The 18,644-nt window shown below is 46.8% G+C and overlaps 1 protein-coding gene across 1 annotated transcript in view; it reads left to right on the top strand.

Annotated features, from left to right (window-relative positions):
- Window positions 1-17,671, top strand: part of VAMP8 (vesicle associated membrane protein 8) — a 54,911-nt gene extending 37,240 nt beyond the window's left edge. The window contains exons 2-3 of the mRNA XM_063931973.1: window positions 14,173-14,337; window positions 15,133-17,671. Of these exons, the coding sequence (XP_063788043.1) occupies window positions 14,173-14,337; window positions 15,133-15,276 (309 nt within the window). The 3' untranslated portion in view covers window positions 15,277-17,671. The remainder of the gene's footprint in view (window positions 1-14,172; window positions 14,338-15,132) is intronic.
- The last annotated feature ends 973 nt before the right edge of the window (window positions 17,672-18,644 follow it).

Here is an 18,644-nt window from a genome sequence, read left to right as displayed (position 1 = left end):
GGAAATCCACCTTTTTACCCCAAGTCACCTCGCAGCAGAAAAAGATACCGCCTTTTCAGGCTCAGTCCTTTCGTCCCCATAAGGGCAAGCGGGCAAAAGGCCACTCATATCTGCCCCGGGGCAGAGGAAGGGGAAGAAGACTACAACAGACAGCTTCTTCCCACGACCAGAAGCCCTCCCCCGCTTCTGCCAAGTCCTCAGCATGACGCTGGGGCCTTACAAGCGGACTCAGGCACGGTGGGGGCCCGTCTCAAGAATTTCAGCGCGCAGTGGGCTCACTCGCAAGTGGACCCCTGGATCCTGCAGGTAGTGTCTCAGGGGTACAAATTGGAATTCGAGACGTCTCCCCCTCGCCGGTTCTTGAAGTCTGCTTTACCAACGTCTACCCCCGACAGGGAGGCGGTATTGGAAGCCATTCACAAGCTGTATTCCCAGCAAGTGATAATCAAGGTACCCCTCCTACAACAGGGAAAGGGGTATTACTCCACGCTGTTTGTGGTACCGAAGCCGGACGGCTCGGTGAGACCCATTTTAAATCTGAAAACCTTGAACACTTACATAAAAAGGTTCAAGTTCAAGATGGAGTCACTCAGAGCAGTGATAGCGAACCTGGAAGAAGGGGACTACATGGTGTCTCTGGACATCAAGGATGCTTACCTCCATGTCCCAATTTGCCCTTCTCACCAAGGGTACCTCAGGTTTGTGGTACAGAACTGTCACTATCGGTTTCAGACGCTGCCGTTTGGATTGTCCACGGCACCCCGGGTCTTTACCAAGGTAATGGCCGAAATGATGATTCTTCTTCGAAGAAAAGGCGTCTTAATTATCCCTTACTTGGACGATCTCCTGATAAGGGCACGGTCCAGAGAACAGTTAGAGGTCGGAGTAGCACTATCGCAAATAGTACTACGACAGCACGGATGGATTCTAAATATTCCAAAATGGCAGCTGATTCCGACGACACGTCTGCTGTTCCTAGGGATGATTCTGGACACAGTACAGAAAAAGGTGTTTCTCCCGGAAGAGAAAGCCAGGGAGTTATCCGACCTAGTCAGGAAACTCCTAAGACCAGGCCAGGTGTCAGTGCATCAGTGCACAAGGGTCCTGGGAAAGATGGTGGCTTCTTACGAAGCGATTCCATTCGTCAGATTCCACGCAAGAACTTTTCAGTTGGATCTGCTAGACAAATGGTCCGGATCGCATCTTCAAATGCATCAGCGGATAACCCTGTCTCCAAGGACAAGGGTGTCTCTCCTGTGGTGGTTACAGAGTGCTCATCTCCTAGAGGGCCGCAGATTCGGCATTCAGGATTGGGTCCTGGTGACCACGGATGCCAGCCTGAGAGGCTGGGGAGCAGTCACACAGGGAAAAAATTTCCAGGGCTTGTGGTCAAGCATGGAAACGTCACTTCACATAAATATCCTGGAACTAGGGGCCATTTACAATGCCCTAAGTCAGGCAAGGCCTCTGCTTCAGGGTCAGCCAGTATTGATCCAGTCGGACAACATCACGGCAGTCGCCCACGTAAACAGACAGGGCGGCACGAGAAGCAGGAGGGCAATGACTGAAGTGGCAAGGATTCTTCGCTGGGCGGAAAATCATGTGATAGCACTGTCAGCAGTGTTCATTCCGGGAGTGGACAACTGGGAAGCAGACTTCCTCAGCAGACACGATCTTCACCCGGGGGAGTGGGGACTTCACCCGGAAGTCTTCCACATGATTGTAAACCGTTGGGAAAAACCAAAGGTGGACATGATGGCGTCTCGCCTCAACAAAAAACTGGACAGATATTGTTCCAGGTCAAGGGACCCTCAGGCAATAGCTGTGGACGCTCTGGTAACACCGTGGGTGTACCGGTCAGTGTATGTGTTCCCTCCTCTTCCTCTCATACCAAAAGTACTGAGAATCATAAGAAGGAGAGGAGTAAAGACTATACTCGTGGCTCCGGATTGGCCAAGAAGGACTTGGTACCCGGAAATTCAAGAGATGCTCACGGAAGACCCGTGGCCTCTACCTCTAAGACAGGACCTGCTCCAGCAGGGACCTCACTAGATCACCAGCGCAAGAGCACAGGTCGGTTTTATTAAAAACCGTTTATTATACAGCTCACAGTACCCAGTGGTGAAGTCCAGCAGGGGGATAAGGCTTGACCTGTAGCCCCTCCCCCCCACCCCAGGGTGCCATTTACAGTAAATGTTCCGGCCCTGGAGCTGCATATCTCTCTCTCCCTCACTCCCTGTCAGTGTTTGGGCACCATTACACAGAGCAGCACTGTTCCTGGGACTGTTTGGGCAAATACACCTCTGTAAAGCCGCCTGCCTGTCAGCGCTGTGCATTTTACAGGACACTTAAGTATTCTACATGTCTGCTGACAGTGTTCGTTAAGAAAGAGTGCATTTAGTCAGGGTTATATAGTACAAGTACCCTGTGATATACATCCAGTATTTACTGTGCATTGTTATATCTATTGTCTGTATAGCCATACTTAGTATTACTTTGTATTGCTAGTCCAGTGCAGTTTTATTGCATGTCATAATTTCTGCATTGTACAATGTGACTGTGTGTGTGTGTATATAGCTGCTGTGTGACCTCCATTTCATGTATCTCACTGGGATTGCTATCCCTATATTCTATAACCTGAGGGGGCTACGTGCGTCAGGGTTATTATCTAATATAGGTGTTTCACAAGATATGCTTAGTGTGTATTTTTCTCTGTGAATTTTAGTCACCATATACCTCTGGAATTCTCTGTTTGTGCTGATACACTACACAGGGGGTTCTTGTCAGGTATTGTGCTGCTGTTTATTGTACTGGGTTGCCTCGCGTTGAGCTTTCAGATATGTCCGCTACAAGTAGTGACGGAGCTGGGGCTGATCCCACATTGCATGGTGGTGACGCTGCAGACACGTTTGAGGAGAATATAGCAACTGAGGGTTCTGGTTCTGGGGGTTCCTCAGGGAGGGCAGACAATTCTTTTTGGAAGAAAACGGATAGGGACAAAATCTGGACTTTCACAGATCCCAACTTAAGGCCCATATCCACACCAGCTTGTAAGAAGAGGAGAAACTTCTTGGACTCGCACCAAGATACAGATTTTTTCCAAATTCAATGATAATGTTTAGACGTTACTCCTTTCCTAGCCTGTATCAGGGTAGGAATAACCTTCTTCGGAATGCCCTTCCAAGCAAGAATCAGGCGCTCAACTTCCATGCCGTCAAACGTAGCCGCGGTAAGTCTTGATAGGCGAACGGCCCCTGCTGCAGCAGGTCCTCCCGAAGAGGCCCCTTTTTCGGAATGCCCTTCCGAACTAGTATTAGGCGTTCAACTTCCATGCCGTCAAACGTAGCCATGGTAAGTCTTGATAGGCGAATGGCCCCTGCTGCAGCAGGTCCTCCCGAAGAGGAAGAGGCCTTGGTTCTTCTTGCAGTAGATCCAGAAGGTCCCGTACCAAGTCCTTCTTGGCCAGTCTGGAGCAATGAGGATCGCTTGAACCTTTGTTCTCCTTATGGGCTTTAGAACTCTTGGTATGAGTGGAAGTGGAGGAAACACGTACACCAACTGGAACACCCACGGAGACACCAGGTCGTCCACCGCCGCAGCTTGCGGGTCCCTCGACCTGGAACAATACCGCCTTCTTGTTGAGGCGAGAGGCCATCATGTCGATCTGGGGTACGCCCCAAAGATATGTTACCTCCTTTAACACCTCCGGATGGAGACTCCACTCCCCTGGATGGAGTTCATGTCTGCTGAGGACGTCCGCTTCCCAGTTGTCTACTCCCGGAATGAAGATTACTGACAGCGCCAACGCGTGCTTTTCTGCCCAAAGGATGATTTTTGTTACCTTTTGTCATTGCAGCTCTGCTCTTCGTTCCGCCCTGTCGGTAAGCCACTGTTACGTTGTCCGACTGCACTTGAATGGCCCGATTTCTCAGAAGATGGGCCGCTTGGAGAAGACCGTTGTAGACGGCTCTTAGTTCCAGAATGTTTATCGGCAGGTTGGCTTCCAGACTTGACCACCTTCCTTGGAAGGTTTCCCCTTGAGCGACTGCACCCTAGCCCCGTAGGCTTGCATCCGTGGTTAGAAGGATCCAGTCCTGAATCCCGAACCTGCGGCTCTCCAGAAGGTGAGATAATTGCAGCCACCAGAGGAGTGAAATCCTGGCCTTTGGTGACAGACGTATTCTCTAGTGCATGTGTAAATGGGATCCCGACCACTTGTCCGGGAGATCCAGTTGGAAGGACCGAGCATGAAACCTCCCATACTGCAGAGCCTCGTAAGAGGCCACCATCTTCCCCAGAAGGAGAATGCACTGATTGAATTGACACCCGGGCTGGCTTCAGGACATCCCGGACCATCGTTTGAATCACCAACGCCTTTTCCTCTGGGAGATACACCCTCTGCACCTCCGTGTCGAGGATCATTCCCAGAAAGGACAACCTTCTGGTTGGTTCCAAATGTGACTTTGGAAGATTCAGGATCCAACTATGTTTCCTGAGAAGCTAAGTCGTGAGTGTTATGGACTGTAACAGCTTCTCCTTGGACGATTCTTTTATGAGCAGATCGTCCAGATACGGAATTATGTTTACCCCCTGTCTGCGGAGGAGAATCATCATTTCCGCCATCACCTTGGTGAAAACCCTCTGTGCTGTGGAGAGACCGAATGGGAGGGCCTGGAACTGAAAATGACAGTCCAACAGTGCAAATCGCAGATAAGCTTGATGTGGTAGCCAGATCGGAATGTGGAGGTACGCATCCTTGATATCCAGGGATACTAGGAATTCCCCCTCCTCCAGACCTGATATCACTGCCCTTAGGGACTCCATTTTGAACTTGAACTCCTTTAGAAAGGGATTTAGTGATTTTAAGTTCAGAATGGGCCTGACCGAACCATCCTGTTTCGGTACCACAAAAAGGTTTGAATAGTAACCATTTTTCTGCATGTGAGGTGGTACTGGCACAATGACCTGTGCCTCCACCAACTTCTGGACTGCTTCTTGCAGGACGGTCATGTCTGCCAGCAGAGCTGGCAAGCCTGAACTGAAAAATCGGTGAGGAGGGAGATTTTGAAATTCCAGCCTGTACCCCTGGGACACAATATCTCGCACCCAGGGGTCCAGGTCGGAGGACACCCAGACATGACCGAAATGTCTGAGTTTCGCTCCCACCAGCCCCACCTCCGGGACGTGCAGTCCACCGTCATGCGGACGACTTTGGTGTACCTGAAGCAGGTTTCTGTTCCTGGGAACCTGCAGCTGTAGGTTTCTTGAACTTAGGCCGACCTCCCCGAAAGAAGGTGTTGGACGGCTTTAATGGAGACCACAAGCAACACACACACACACACACACACACACACACACACACACACACACACACACACACACACACACACACACACACACACACACACACATACATACACATACACATATACACACACACACACAGAGTTTCACCTCCAAGAATTGGAGCCAACCCACACACAACGCTTTTAATACAAAGGGAGACCCCTTATCAGCGCTGACTGTGCACCTTAATAGGTTACACAGTCATTTTGCAGCCTCCCCCCCCCCCCCCCCCCCCCCTTCGACAACCCCCTGGTACCGTGATAGATGGCTGGATTTGCTGTGGAGGGACTTGCTCTTCACTGACAGTGCTGTGCAGGCAGGAAAATGGCGCTGAACGCTGCTGGGTCCGCTCTGAGAAGCTCTGCCCCCTTACTGGCGCTGTCTTCCCGCTCTTCTGGAGATTATACTGGGCTGAGGATTGATGCTGGCTCAGATCCGGGGACCCCGAAGGCTGTGTGACCAGTGTAGGATGTAGGCGCTGGCTCAGGGCGCCCCCTACAGCGCCGCACTATGGCCCTCATTCCGAGTTGTTAGCACGCTAGCTGCTTTTAGCAGCATTGCACACGCTAAGCCGCCGCCCTCTGGGAGTGTATCTTAGCTTAGCAGAATTGCGAACGAAAGATTCGCAAAATTGAGAATAGAAATTTCTTAGCAGTTTCTGAGTAGCTCGACACTTACTCTGCCACTGCGATCAGTTCAGTCAGTTTCGTTCCTGTTTTGATGTCACAAACACACCCAGCGTTCGCCCAGGCACTCCCCCGTTTCTCCAGCCACTCCCGCGTTTTTCCCAGAAACGGCAGCGTTTTTTCACACACACCCATAAAACGGGCAGTTTCCGCCCAGAAACACCCACTTCCTGTCAATCATACTCCGATCACCAGAACGAAGAAAAATCCTCGTAATGCCGTGAGTAAAATACCTAACTTTTGAGTAGAATAACTAAGCGCATGCGCAGTAAGCGACTAATCGCAATATAGCGAATTTCGGCAACGAGCGAACAACTCGGAATGAGGGCCTATGTACCACTGAGCCTCCTGGAGCGCAGTTAGTACTGCGCTCCAACCCTGAGCTGCCATCTTCACACCGCCCCCCCCCCCCCCCCCCATGCTTGTGAGGGGGGTCGGTGACTCACTCGCCACAATCTTCAGCTCTGTAAGGGGGTGGCGGCATGCTGCAGGGGTGAGCGATCCCCTGTGGCGGGGAACGATCTATCCCCTCAGGAGCCCAGTGTCCAGTCAGCGGAGATAGTGGCTCAGACCCCGCAGGGCAGACACTGCTCCCCCCTTAGTCCCTCGCTGCAGGGAGGCTGTTGCCAGCAGCATCCCTGTAAAATAATAAACTCTAAAAATAAACTTTAACTAAAGAATCCCTGTAGAGCTCCCCTAGCTGTAACCGGCTCTTCCGGGCACATTTTCTAAACTGAGTCTGGTAGGAGGGGCAGAGAGGGAGGAGCCAGCCCACACTCTCAAACTCTTAAAGTGCCAATGGCTCCTAGTGGACCCGTCTATACCCCATGGTACTAATGTGGACCGCAGCATCCTCTAGGGCGCAAGAGAAATCTCAGAATCTGCAAATAGTTTTTTTTGCAGTTGCTGATGTATGGGGGCCTTCATATTATGGAATCGCTTATCTGACCACACATACTGCACGGGCTCAGCACTGCGTCTAAGGAAATGCACATATGCAGTCAGAACTACTATGGCACTAAGGTTGGGTATCCTTTATCCGGATACCCGTTAACCAAAATATTCCCAAACCCGGAATAGTTCAGTCCTGAGGCCAGTCGTCATGATGCGACTGGCCTCACAACGTCACTGGGCCAATCACAGGCAGGTGGGGGAGTGGCTTTGCAGCCATTCCCTCACCGCCGCTGACTCCCAGTACCCGCTGCTGACCCCCCTCTGATTCTCCCATTGACACGCCAGACCTGCCTGGATCCCTGGGACCCCCCACTGACGCACTAGACCCACAGCGGTCCCCCCTGCCGACTCGCCGGACCCCCGGAACCCATCCAGATAACGGGTAATCTGTTATCCGGAAAAATCCTATATCCGGAATGCTCCTGGTCCTGAGCATTCCGGATATGGGATATTCAACCTACACTTGCAAATCCAGATTTAAAAGCACAGTATGTGTGTTTCCCTTCAGTTAGTGTTTGGTCTTGCGCTTCTGCATAATGTTTGTTTCAGATAGTTTCCGACTCTTTCAACCCAGTATTTATAAAGTGTAATTATATGTTCTGGAAAATACAGGTGTGAGTAAAACACTCCCATCTAATTGCATGTTTCATTACTGCTGTGTGTGTACTGCACATAAGGATTAATGATTTCACATTGTGTAGGGTCTATAACTGTGTATAACGTTGTTTAATCCATAACTGCGTTTGGTCAGGGGCGGATCTAGACTTTTTTCTTTTAGGAGGGGAGGTTTATTAATCCTGACTCCTCCTCCCACTTCCCGTCCTAACTGTCCGATCAGAAGAGGGGGGGGGGGGTCCAAGGTTCGACACATCTCACCTTAAGTGGTTAATTACTGTATACTAAGCCCATTGCCTAATGCCCCATGTTTTCCCAGCCCAGTGCCCTCTGCAGTGTAATCAGACTGTCTGATGCACACACCACGACAGCTCTATAATATCACCCTGTAATATTCCTTACGCTGTGACACTCCGCAGCAGCAGAGAGCCAGAAACCTCAGTAACTGGACACAAAACTGATAAGAAGGGAGTTGCCGCGTCAGAGACCGTGTCCCTCCCGCCTCACCGCCACTGCTGCTCAGTCACTGACGACCACCCCGTTCCCTGGAATGTCAGCTGCAGGCCATCCGCACCCGCTCTAGCTGCTACCCACCCAGGCTGGAGCAACAGGGGTCATATGCGTGACCTGCCTGCACCAGAGCGCCGGTACCGAGCTGGTGAGTGATCGCAATGGCCCCGCTACACCTAGCTCGCGTGCGTGTGCGCTATCCTCATACATACATACATACATACATACATACATACATACATACATACTGGGCTGCCTGCCCACTGTGGAGAGCAGCAAAGTGGGCGTGGCTATGACTGTTAGTAGGGGGCTGTTTGCCCTGTTCGCCCTTCCCCCTGAATCTGGTCTTGCGTTTGGTATGGCCTAGGTTCTCCACCTGTGGTAAGCATGCCACTGAGGGAGGCAGTCAATTGATCGCCGGTCGGGATCACGGTGGTCAGGATACTGACGCCGGAATCCCGACACCAGCTGGAAAACCGGCGGTCGGAATCCCAGGCACCAGGTAGATCCCCCACTTGAGTCGTGGTCCACACCACCGCCCGAGGGGGAACCATCGGGCCCGAAGTGTGGCCAGCGGACATGCTGCACTCGGTGTCAGGTTCCCGGTGTCGGTCTCCTTACCGCCGGGATCCCGACCGCTGGGATCTCATACTGATCCCACAGGGGCTGCATAGCTACAGTCAGGCTTTTATACATCTTATACATGATTTACAAAACAAAACACAATACATAATTAAATATTAAATTAAAACATCTCCTAATGGGGAGTTAACAAATACATATTTATGCACACAAGTAATGGCTTAGTATAAATCGCATATCAGCTACTGTAGGGGGAAGGGACCACTGTGCCTCTAAGCCAGCATTTTCATTTCATTGCTTCAAAGTATTTAACTTGTGTCCTTTACCTTTGGACATTGCTGTTCCAGGCTGCCAAACTACACTGCATATGCTTATCAGGTCCTGCAACCTTTTGTATATTGGGGGTCATTCCGAGTTGATCGCATGTAGCAACTTTTTGCTGCCTGTGCGATCAACTGGACGCCGCCTATGGGGAGGGTTTTTTTGCATAGCAAGGCTGCAATTGCTTGTGCAGCCGAGCTATGCAAAAAAAGTTTTGTGTAGAACAAGACCAGGGTAAGAGTTACTTACCCTGTGCGATGAATCCAGCGTTGCAGGTCCCGGAAATTGACGTTAGACATCCGCCCTCCAAACGCCTGGACACGCCTGCGTTCGCCGCACCACTCCCAGAAAACGGTCAGTTGATGCCCTGGAATGCCTTCCTCCTGTCAATCTTCTTGCGATCGCGGTAGCGATCGCTTTCTTCGGTCTTCTTGTCCTTGCCCAGCGACGGCCGTCACTGGGCAACAACGCGCCTGCGCATTGCGGCCGCCGTGCATGTGCAGAACCGACCTGTTCGCATCACTGCAAAAAACAGCGTGTGAACGGGTCGGAATGACCACCATTGCCAGACCTGTTGGGTTGGGCCACTGTGAGGGTCCTCGCCCATGTGAGTGCAGGTATAATCCAGGCTCCATCCATCCATGGACAGGTGGAATGTGAAGCCAGCTGCACATTGAGGGACTGGTGTACATTTGGATATGTGCCAATTTGCTCACTGTATCATTCCGATTATGAGTGCTCCGGGACACACTTAAGCGTATCTCAGCTTGCGGCTGAAGCGGGCATTCTCAAAGTTTAATGAGGACGTCAGCCTAACTGCGTGTAAACATTTTGTGCATGCAATGCCGGTGCTATTACTGATGCAGAGAAGGACTGACAACGGGGCAGTTGGTGCTGTTGCCCAGAAGACCCCCCAACATAACTATATCGCCAGTGCGGTTGCACTGTGGCATATGTGAACTGGCTTTATGTGTGGCATAATGTGAGCTGGGGCACTGCAGTATGGTTAACACATTTGCAGTGCTGGGTGTATTTACACATTATACTTTGTCAGCATATTTTATAGACCTTTTATGGGGGGGTTGGGGTCAGAAACCTTAAACTGGCCCTGGACAGATGGCTTGCATTTAACTTTACATCGGGATATATAACTGTCCTGGCATTATTTCCAGTTGCAGTGCCCAGTCTGGATTAAATAAGGGATGCCAGGTAAATGGGGTTAGACGCTTGGTTGCACACGCAGGCACCTTTCTTGTGCAAATAATTTGTGTACACCTAATGTGTTTAACATTTACATCTGTAGCGTTGCCAGCGGGGCCTGCTAAAATGTGAGATATTTAGTTACACTGTAGCACAACGGTCCTTAATGCTATTTAAGATGATAGCATGCATGTTTAGTGGCTACTTAGATCCATTGGTGCAAAGATAATGAATCCTAAATTGCATTATATCTTGAACGATATGAATGAGTTCTCGTTCATTAAAGAACGAGAACGTTTATTTCGTGCAGTGAGATCTGCCAGTGTGTAGGGCCTTTTAGTTGCAAAACAAAAACTTCATTAAAGAGAACATATTAATCCAGCTAAAAAATATCCATGTGTAAATATATTGTAATGTGGGATTTAATTGTGCTACTAAATGTACCGCAGGTCTCACAACCGTTCATTTATCTAGGATAATTCTATAACAAAAAATAAATCTGTCCATAAATGTAGGTGGCCAATTTAGGTGAGGGCATCAATGGAGACCATTAGTGTGATCATAAATTAATATTATTCTGAATATTTTTTGAATTGAAATTGACATATTGTTTTCTGTGTTTGAACTGATATATAATCCAGAATATAATATGTTAATAAAAATGAACTATGTCATCCTGTTGCTAAATTACTGTCAAAAAATGTAAAACATCTGGATTACGCTACCAAGTTCATCAGCATTAACGTAATGGAGCATGTGACCACTGTACAGTTTGCATGTGATATTAGCAATATAAAATCTGCTTTCAGGAAATATCATATGTTATATTAGCAGAAAATTGGATGTAGAGAAACAATGAGTGCTGCTCGCAGTTCTGTTACTTGGAACCTGGACTCAAAAAATCCCTTGAAGACTTGGCTCTGTTCAGCTATTAATGCTGGGGAATAGACTGCAAGCTTGCGTGTCTCAGACAGGTGAAAAATAATCCCAGATGAGTGCCGTCTTTGGGGGTAATTGAATAGCCCTGTAGGGTCAATTTAGTCCTTTACCATGGCTAATTTAACCCCCCCCCCCCTTCCTTAGTTCCCAATTTTCGCAGTGACTGGGCCCCAATCATGTATGATACATGCATGTATAGTACATGATCTGAAAGTGACGTCTCGCTAGCATGCGCAGTAAGCCATTGGTTACTTTATCATACAGCTATAGACAACCAGGCCTTCATCAGTCTGTGTTTGTCTATATTGTGTGAGCCGGTAGCACAGTGTGGTATTCCTGTAATCTATTCTGAAATAGCCAGCAATAGCAATTTCATCACTCTGCTTATCCGTGTTTGTCATCACTCATTTATATGTACAGTAGCATTTGTCACAGAACTAATTTCCACATTTTTAACGACCATTTGCACTTGGTTTATTCCTTCCTCAATTTTGATGTCACCTCCCCACCCTGTGTGTTCTGCGATTATTGAGTTCACGCCCCTTACAGCTTCCTGTGCAGCACAGATCAGCTGCATGATAGTGTTTTACATAAAGCTGGATTAAGGCCCATCAGTGACCAAAAGGCAGGGTGCAGTGTTTGTCAGGCCATGTGTCTGTGGTACTCTTCAAAAGTTCTGTAGTGATGTTGTTTGCTGCAGTGGTCAGTGATTAGGATGTAGAAGACTGAAGTATACGTTGCGCATTATAGCAGTAGGCCTGATTCATGTTTGTAAGCAAAGCAAAAAAGCACACAACTGGGAAAACCATGTTGCACTGCAGGTGGGTCAAATGTAACATGTGCGGAGAGAGTTAGATTTTGGTGGGGTGTGTTCAAACTGAAATCTAAATTACAGTGTAAAAATAAAGCTGTCTTAACATTTGTGGGCTACATGCATAAGCAGCCAGTATTTACCCTGCACAGAAACCATATAATCCACCCAAATCTAAATCTTTCTGCACGGGGGGCCGAACAGGATCCCGGCAGTTGAAATATTGACTCCAGAATCCTGGCACCAGAATCTCGCCAAGGATCCTGATCGAGTGTTTGCCGGGCCGCCAGACAGGTAAGCTGTGGGAAGTAGGTGGGAGAGGCTAGGTTTAGGCTGCAGGGAGGGGGGGGGGGGGGGGGGGGGGGGGTTAGGGTTAGGCACTCCTGGGGACGGTTAGTGTTAGGCTGTGGGAGGGGGGGGGGGGTTAAACTTTGGAGGGGCTAGAGCAGGGGTGGGGAACAGTTTTTCTATCAAGGGCCATTTGTATATTTATAAAATCCTTCGGGGGCCATACAAAAATCAAATTAACAATTAGCCTGCCCCCAGTAGTTATGCCCCCAGTCAGTAGTTATGTCCCCAGTAGATATACCCCAGTCAGTTGTTATACCCCAGAAGATATGCCCCCTAGTAGCGATGCTTACACACACATTAAAAGTACAAAAAAAACACAATACTCACCAGCCCCGCTCCTGCTTCTGGACTGTTGCCCTCCGCCTGTCCGCCGCTCCTCAGAACTATGGCAGAAACATCATGACATCTCTCCCATAGCACCGCACAGCCGCACACGCACAATGCCAGAGCTGGAAGCAGGAGCTCAGGAAAGAGCTCCTGCCTCCGGCTGCTGCTGAAGGGAACAAGCCAGGCGCCCACTTGTAACAAAATCTCAGCGGGCGCCCGGCATCTCCCTTGGTTAGGTGAGCCTGGCCGGGCCAGATCAAGTGGCTCTGCGGGCCTTATACGGCCTCGGGCCTGAGGTTCCCCACCCCTGGGCTAGAGGAACATTGGGGAAAGGTAAGTATACTTACCTTCCCCTGTTGGGATTCTTAATTGCGGGATGCCGTGGTCTGTATTTTGACCACCAGCATACTGGGCGACGACATATTGAACCCAACCCCTCTGCACAAGTTACATCTGTCCCACCTGCAGTGCAGTATGGTTTTGCCCAGTTGTATGCTTTGTTTACAAACCTGAATCATGCCCAGTAAGCAGTGTCCTATGGCAAACTAGGATCCACCTCAAGACTGCTCACTTTTCTCTGCTAACGGTACTTCTATAAAGCAGTTTTATTTTTTTAATATTTGCGAACCTATATGTACATTGTGTGCTTTGTAGAAGTTAGGAAACCAGGCTAAATATAGTGCAGTGATGGCTACAGAAAAGGGGTATGCTGCGTTGGGGCGCAGGACTGTCATCTCAAATTGGTGTTGTCTCGCCTAGATCAGTACAGTTGGGAGATATGCATCACTGTCATTTTGCCTCCATTTGTCAGTTGCTTACATTTTAATAATCCTTTGCAATGGCACATTGCTGCAGAGCATTGCATCAACTGCAGGTCTTCATTAAAACTGTTAAAGAGATTTAAAACTAAACATCTAAGGTCTTCACAATATAATAAAAAATATACAAAAAGAAAAATATTGCTTAACAAGGCGGTCTGTATAGAAAACAGAAACCTTTCCAGCGACAACACACTAAAACCTTGAACTTTCCCTTGAAATTGGGGACAGTTGACAACTATGCAATTTATGTGTTGAACCAAGGGCCCCGCAGCTAATCTCTCCACAAGGCTTGTCGCACACATCTGCAGGGAATAGAAGTGAAATGCGTGCAAACTAAAACGCGCTTTAGTGATGTGTTATTTACACATTTTACACGCATAGCCTACTTCTGCCGTGACCAGAACAATTATCCTCCTCCAAGATTATGTTTCCATGTATGCATTGAATATGTTTCTGCACACCTATGACTTTCTCATCTAAACTCTTATTCATGGCATTAGGTTGAAGCTTTAAAAGGTTGCAGGACAGATGGCAACATGTTGCCAAAGAAAAGGAAATGGGACACGTCTAGTCTTATAAGTGTACCTTGTTGTGTCTCGTGAGCAGTGATTCAGTGAACTTGTCTTTGTGTGAATGATCTCTGCAGTCTTTGTATATGACTTATATTTTCACCGTTTATCCTGATGCCATCTTGTTTCTGCGTTTTCAGGAGATGGGTGGGGCACCAGCCCCGGTGGCCACGGACCGCGTCAGAGACCTGCAGAGTGAGGTGGAGGGAGTGAAGAACATAATGTCTCAGAATGTGGAGCGAATCTTAGCTCGTGGAGAGAACCTGGACCAGCTGAGGAATAAAACAGAGGACCTGGAGGCCAGTGTAAGTTCTTTTCATCTGTGCAATAACAGTAACCAGTATTCACATTACAGCAGAGAGCCTAATCCATGCTCCCACTGTAAACTGTATTATTATTGTTAACCATGAAAACCAGATAGGGTTTTCATTGTTAACCTATTACAGTAAGTATATTTTTGCTTTACTCCCATTATACACAGTGAAAAAGAAAAATCCGCTTTGAGACTGAAATAGCATTGTGCGCCGATTTGTCCGGGCGCTGCGCAAGTCCTGGCATTGAGCTGTAAATACTAGCAGCTGTTGCATGTAGTGTATGTGCTCTTGCACACATGCACTGGACAGCTCTGTCTTGTGGATTAGAGTAGGATTTGGCACTAAATCAGGTTGTGCGTATTCTACATTTTCCACCCTGCAGCACTCGCTTGTATTAAAGTAACAATAGGAGACAGGAGGTCCATTGGAATTTACATTTAAAGTTTGAATTTAATAGTTTAATTTCAAATAAGTACACTCTATTCATGGTTTAATAATGCCATCGGGATGAGGAATAAAGGTTCTCTGTTTATGCCTTCAGGATGGTAATAAGGAATGATAGAGCCAGTGCTGCAGGCAACCGTTATGGGAGGATTTGTAATATGGGGGGGTCACATTAATTGTGAATTCAATTCCATTATGCCATTTTTGCATACTTGACCGGGGAAAATTGGTGCAGAGGGGGCTGGCACTTGTCCTGTATGTTCTTAAATTTTTATATCCCGGGTATAAAACACTTTTTTTTTTTTTTTTCTCTCACATGTCTTATTTTCCTCTCTCCCGCAGTCTGAACACTTCAAGACAACGTCACAGAAAGTTGCCCGAAAGTACTGGTGGAAGAATGCAAAGATGATCGCCATAATCTGCGTTGTGGTGGGGATTATACTCCTCCTCATCATCCTCCTTGCCACCGGCGTAATTCCTACATAGACTTTAATTCTCTCTCCTCTTCCTTCTCGCTCCCCCACTGAAGACTCGCACTGACCCCAAATGTATGACACCGAATAACTGAATTGTTTTCAAAACTCTGACGATGGCCACCTCTGGGGACATTCAATATACCTATGTGTCTACTTAGATACATGCACTGTTTTATAATACACACCAGTTCTATAATCATTGGTATGTGTATAGAGGTAGCTGTCTACGTATTGAGGTCTTGACTAAAATGTAACCATTTTTTATAGTAAGCACGACCAACAACATTGTAAAATCCATGCCTACTTTTGTAAATGTATGTATGTAAATTGGGATACATTAGGCTTGTGAAGGACAACATTTTGGAATCCTAACTGTGCAGTGCTGCTTTGCTTTCCATGTAACCAATGGCTACAAGGAAGGCAGCCATGTTATGGGTGGGGCCAACAGTCTGCCTATTAATACTCCAGGATCTAGTGACCCATAAATTGTCTCTTGGTAAGTTCACTGGGTCCTAGTGCATGGTTAGGCTGCGTCTTTAATGAGTACTGGTTCATACAATCTCCATGCACGTTATGGGGCAATGTTTTACTACCAATGAAAAAATAGCATTTTAATGGCCATATTTCTTACTTTACGCCATGTGATACTTATTCCATACACCAGGCATAGGTACACTGCTCCTTGTAAGAAGGATGTGAAATAACTTGGTTTACGTTCTTGGCACAGCAAGCGCAGGCGGTTCTTCTGGACAGGCCGTGTTCCTGCAACCTGTAATACAGAATACACCATATTCTATGTAGGGCTGCAGATTATGGTGGACTAGTGGGGGTTGTGTAACTATTAATATACCGGGGTGAGGAAGAAGGGGAGTATAAACATAAAAGAATTGTATCACTTAAATGAAAATGTAATTTAGTAAAATGTATTAATGACTAATAAATGACTCCATACTATCCTCTGGCAGCTCACCCTGCTAGTACTGTAAAGTTGTTTTTCAGAACGGTTAAAGAAACGGCTTAAGGAAAATAGTTTAGGATTCCTTGGATATGATTTTGGGGAGATTTTTTTTTAAATTTTTTTTTTTTTTTTAATGTTTTTCAACTCCAATAAATATGGGAGTTTGCAGTGATGATATGTGTTCTAAAAATATATTTTAAAATTAATCCTTTTGACAATCCTTTGTCAGTTTTAATTTGCTGCCATTTTGCTGTGCTGTCTCTTTCATTTGCAGTCAGTAGGTGGTGTGATTTTCTATGGCAGATGTTATGTCAGATGGCTGGACCTTGTAGTTCTACACTGGCTACAGAACGATAGGGAATCTTCCTGGTACCTCTGGTTTATGGTGGGCTTCTAGTGCCAGTTTTCCATTATATATAGTATATTTTTACAGAAATGATATGTAACATATTTACAGAAAACCATTTAGGAAGCTTTTAGCAATTCAGAACACAGATACGGGAATCAACAGGACAAATCTATGACAGTATATGGTTAAATGTAATGGGACACACTTAGTTTGTCACATAACCATGATTTAATCTGGTTGTAGCCTAAGAAAATGACACCCATACTGCCTGCCTATTTGTGCCAATGGAAATTTAGATGAAATCAGGCCATTTTGAAGGGGAATTGAAGAACAGAAATGGGAAATGCTGCCCTAGAGATTTGTTTTTAACTTCTATAACGAATGAAGTAACTAAATAAAGATTATTAAACTGCAGCAATGTGATCAAATGATATGACGAGTTGCCTTTGTGCACAGTTATGAAGTGTAATGCAGATGTTGACCACTGTGAATGTTTCAAAACATGCCTGCAGTGCTCTTACCAAACACCAGAGGGCAGTTGTGCAATATTAAATCAGACACTGAATGCTGGATTTGAAGACATCTAGGGGTGTATTCGTCAAGCAGTGAAAAAAGTGGAGAAACAGACCAGCGGAGTAGTTGCCCATGGCAACCAATCAGCATCTCCCTTTCATTTTATAGAATGTACTTGCTAAAGGCTTCCTTTAAAGCTGATTTGTTGCTATGGGAAACTTCTCCACTGGTACTTTTCTCCCCTCTTTTCACTGCTTCATGAATAGACCCCCCAAAATTTCAGCCAAAGTTGTAGAGTAACCAGCAAAGCTGCATGATGGGTGATTGGCCTTGATTACACTCATGAGCAGATATGTATGGTGCTCTTCCTACCTATGTAGATGTCCGATAATCTCAGCAGTTTATCAGCAGTCTGTTTTCTATGTATACCTTGTACAGGGCTATATACACCTTGTGGCGCCTTATAAATAAAAGCTAATAATATAATGTCTACATGCACGGAGATAAGTCTAAAGCTGTTATTTTATTGCTGATGATTTTACAGCATTTATTTATGATACGTCTTATTAAAGAGTTTAATTGGTTCATTTTTGTTTGCTTTTATTTTGGGGGTCTTTTTACATTTACACTCTTGTTATACTTTGTCCTGGTCTGCCTTGCTGCTTTCAACACCATAGCTGTTTTAACTATACAATGCCATAGATACAGCCGACCCTTGTAATGCATTTTCTCCATCCAGTACTGCTTATGTTACATCTAGTATACGGCTCCACTGCTCCACCAACCCCAGATACATTATGCTATACAGCTCCTGCCCCTTCCAGATTCCCCAGTGCTCTGGTGTGAACACGCAGCATAAGTACTCAGGGCGCCTTCCTACCCATGTTCTGTTTGGACTTTACATCACACGCTTAGGTACACTGCTCCTTGTAACTCAGGAGATGCAGTCTGCATATGTACAAAGCTATTCACAACTCGAGTGCTACCTTCTGTACAGCCAGAGTAATGGTATATACTACTAATACTGCCACCAACCATTTCGACTCTGCTCACCCAGCCTAGGAACACATGGGCAGATGTATTAAGCCTGGAGAAGTGATAAAGCGGTGATAAGCGCAAGGTGATAACGCACCAGCCAATCATTACGGATTTGACAAATTTCAGGAGCTGATTGGCTGGTGCGTTAGCACTGTGCACTTATAACGTCTTTATCTCTTCTCCAGGCTTAATACATCTACCCCACCGTTCCTTCCGACCCTCCTCCGCACACAGAGCATAATTACACTACTTCCAATATCAAGTGGGCTATTAATATTGTATACACAATACAGATACACATTACTTGCTTCAACACCAGTAATATTAAGTGAACACCTTGTATACATTTTCCAACTTTTATTGCTATTTATATCATGCACCTTGCATAGATTTACACTGCTCCACTAATCACACCGGGCCTGATTCAGATTAGTACATACGTACTAACCCGATCGTGGGACAACTGCGCATGCTCAGGACCCGTTTTGTTTATGGTCAGAATGACTCCTGCATGATCTCT

The sequence above is a fragment of the Pseudophryne corroboree genome, chromosome 6 (assembly GCF_028390025.1).
Source record: "Pseudophryne corroboree isolate aPseCor3 chromosome 6, aPseCor3.hap2, whole genome shotgun sequence".
Taxonomy (NCBI): domain Eukaryota; kingdom Metazoa; phylum Chordata; class Amphibia; order Anura; family Myobatrachidae; genus Pseudophryne; species Pseudophryne corroboree.
Note: the sequence above shows the minus strand (reverse complement) of the source record. Positions and strands in the feature narration are given on the sequence as shown.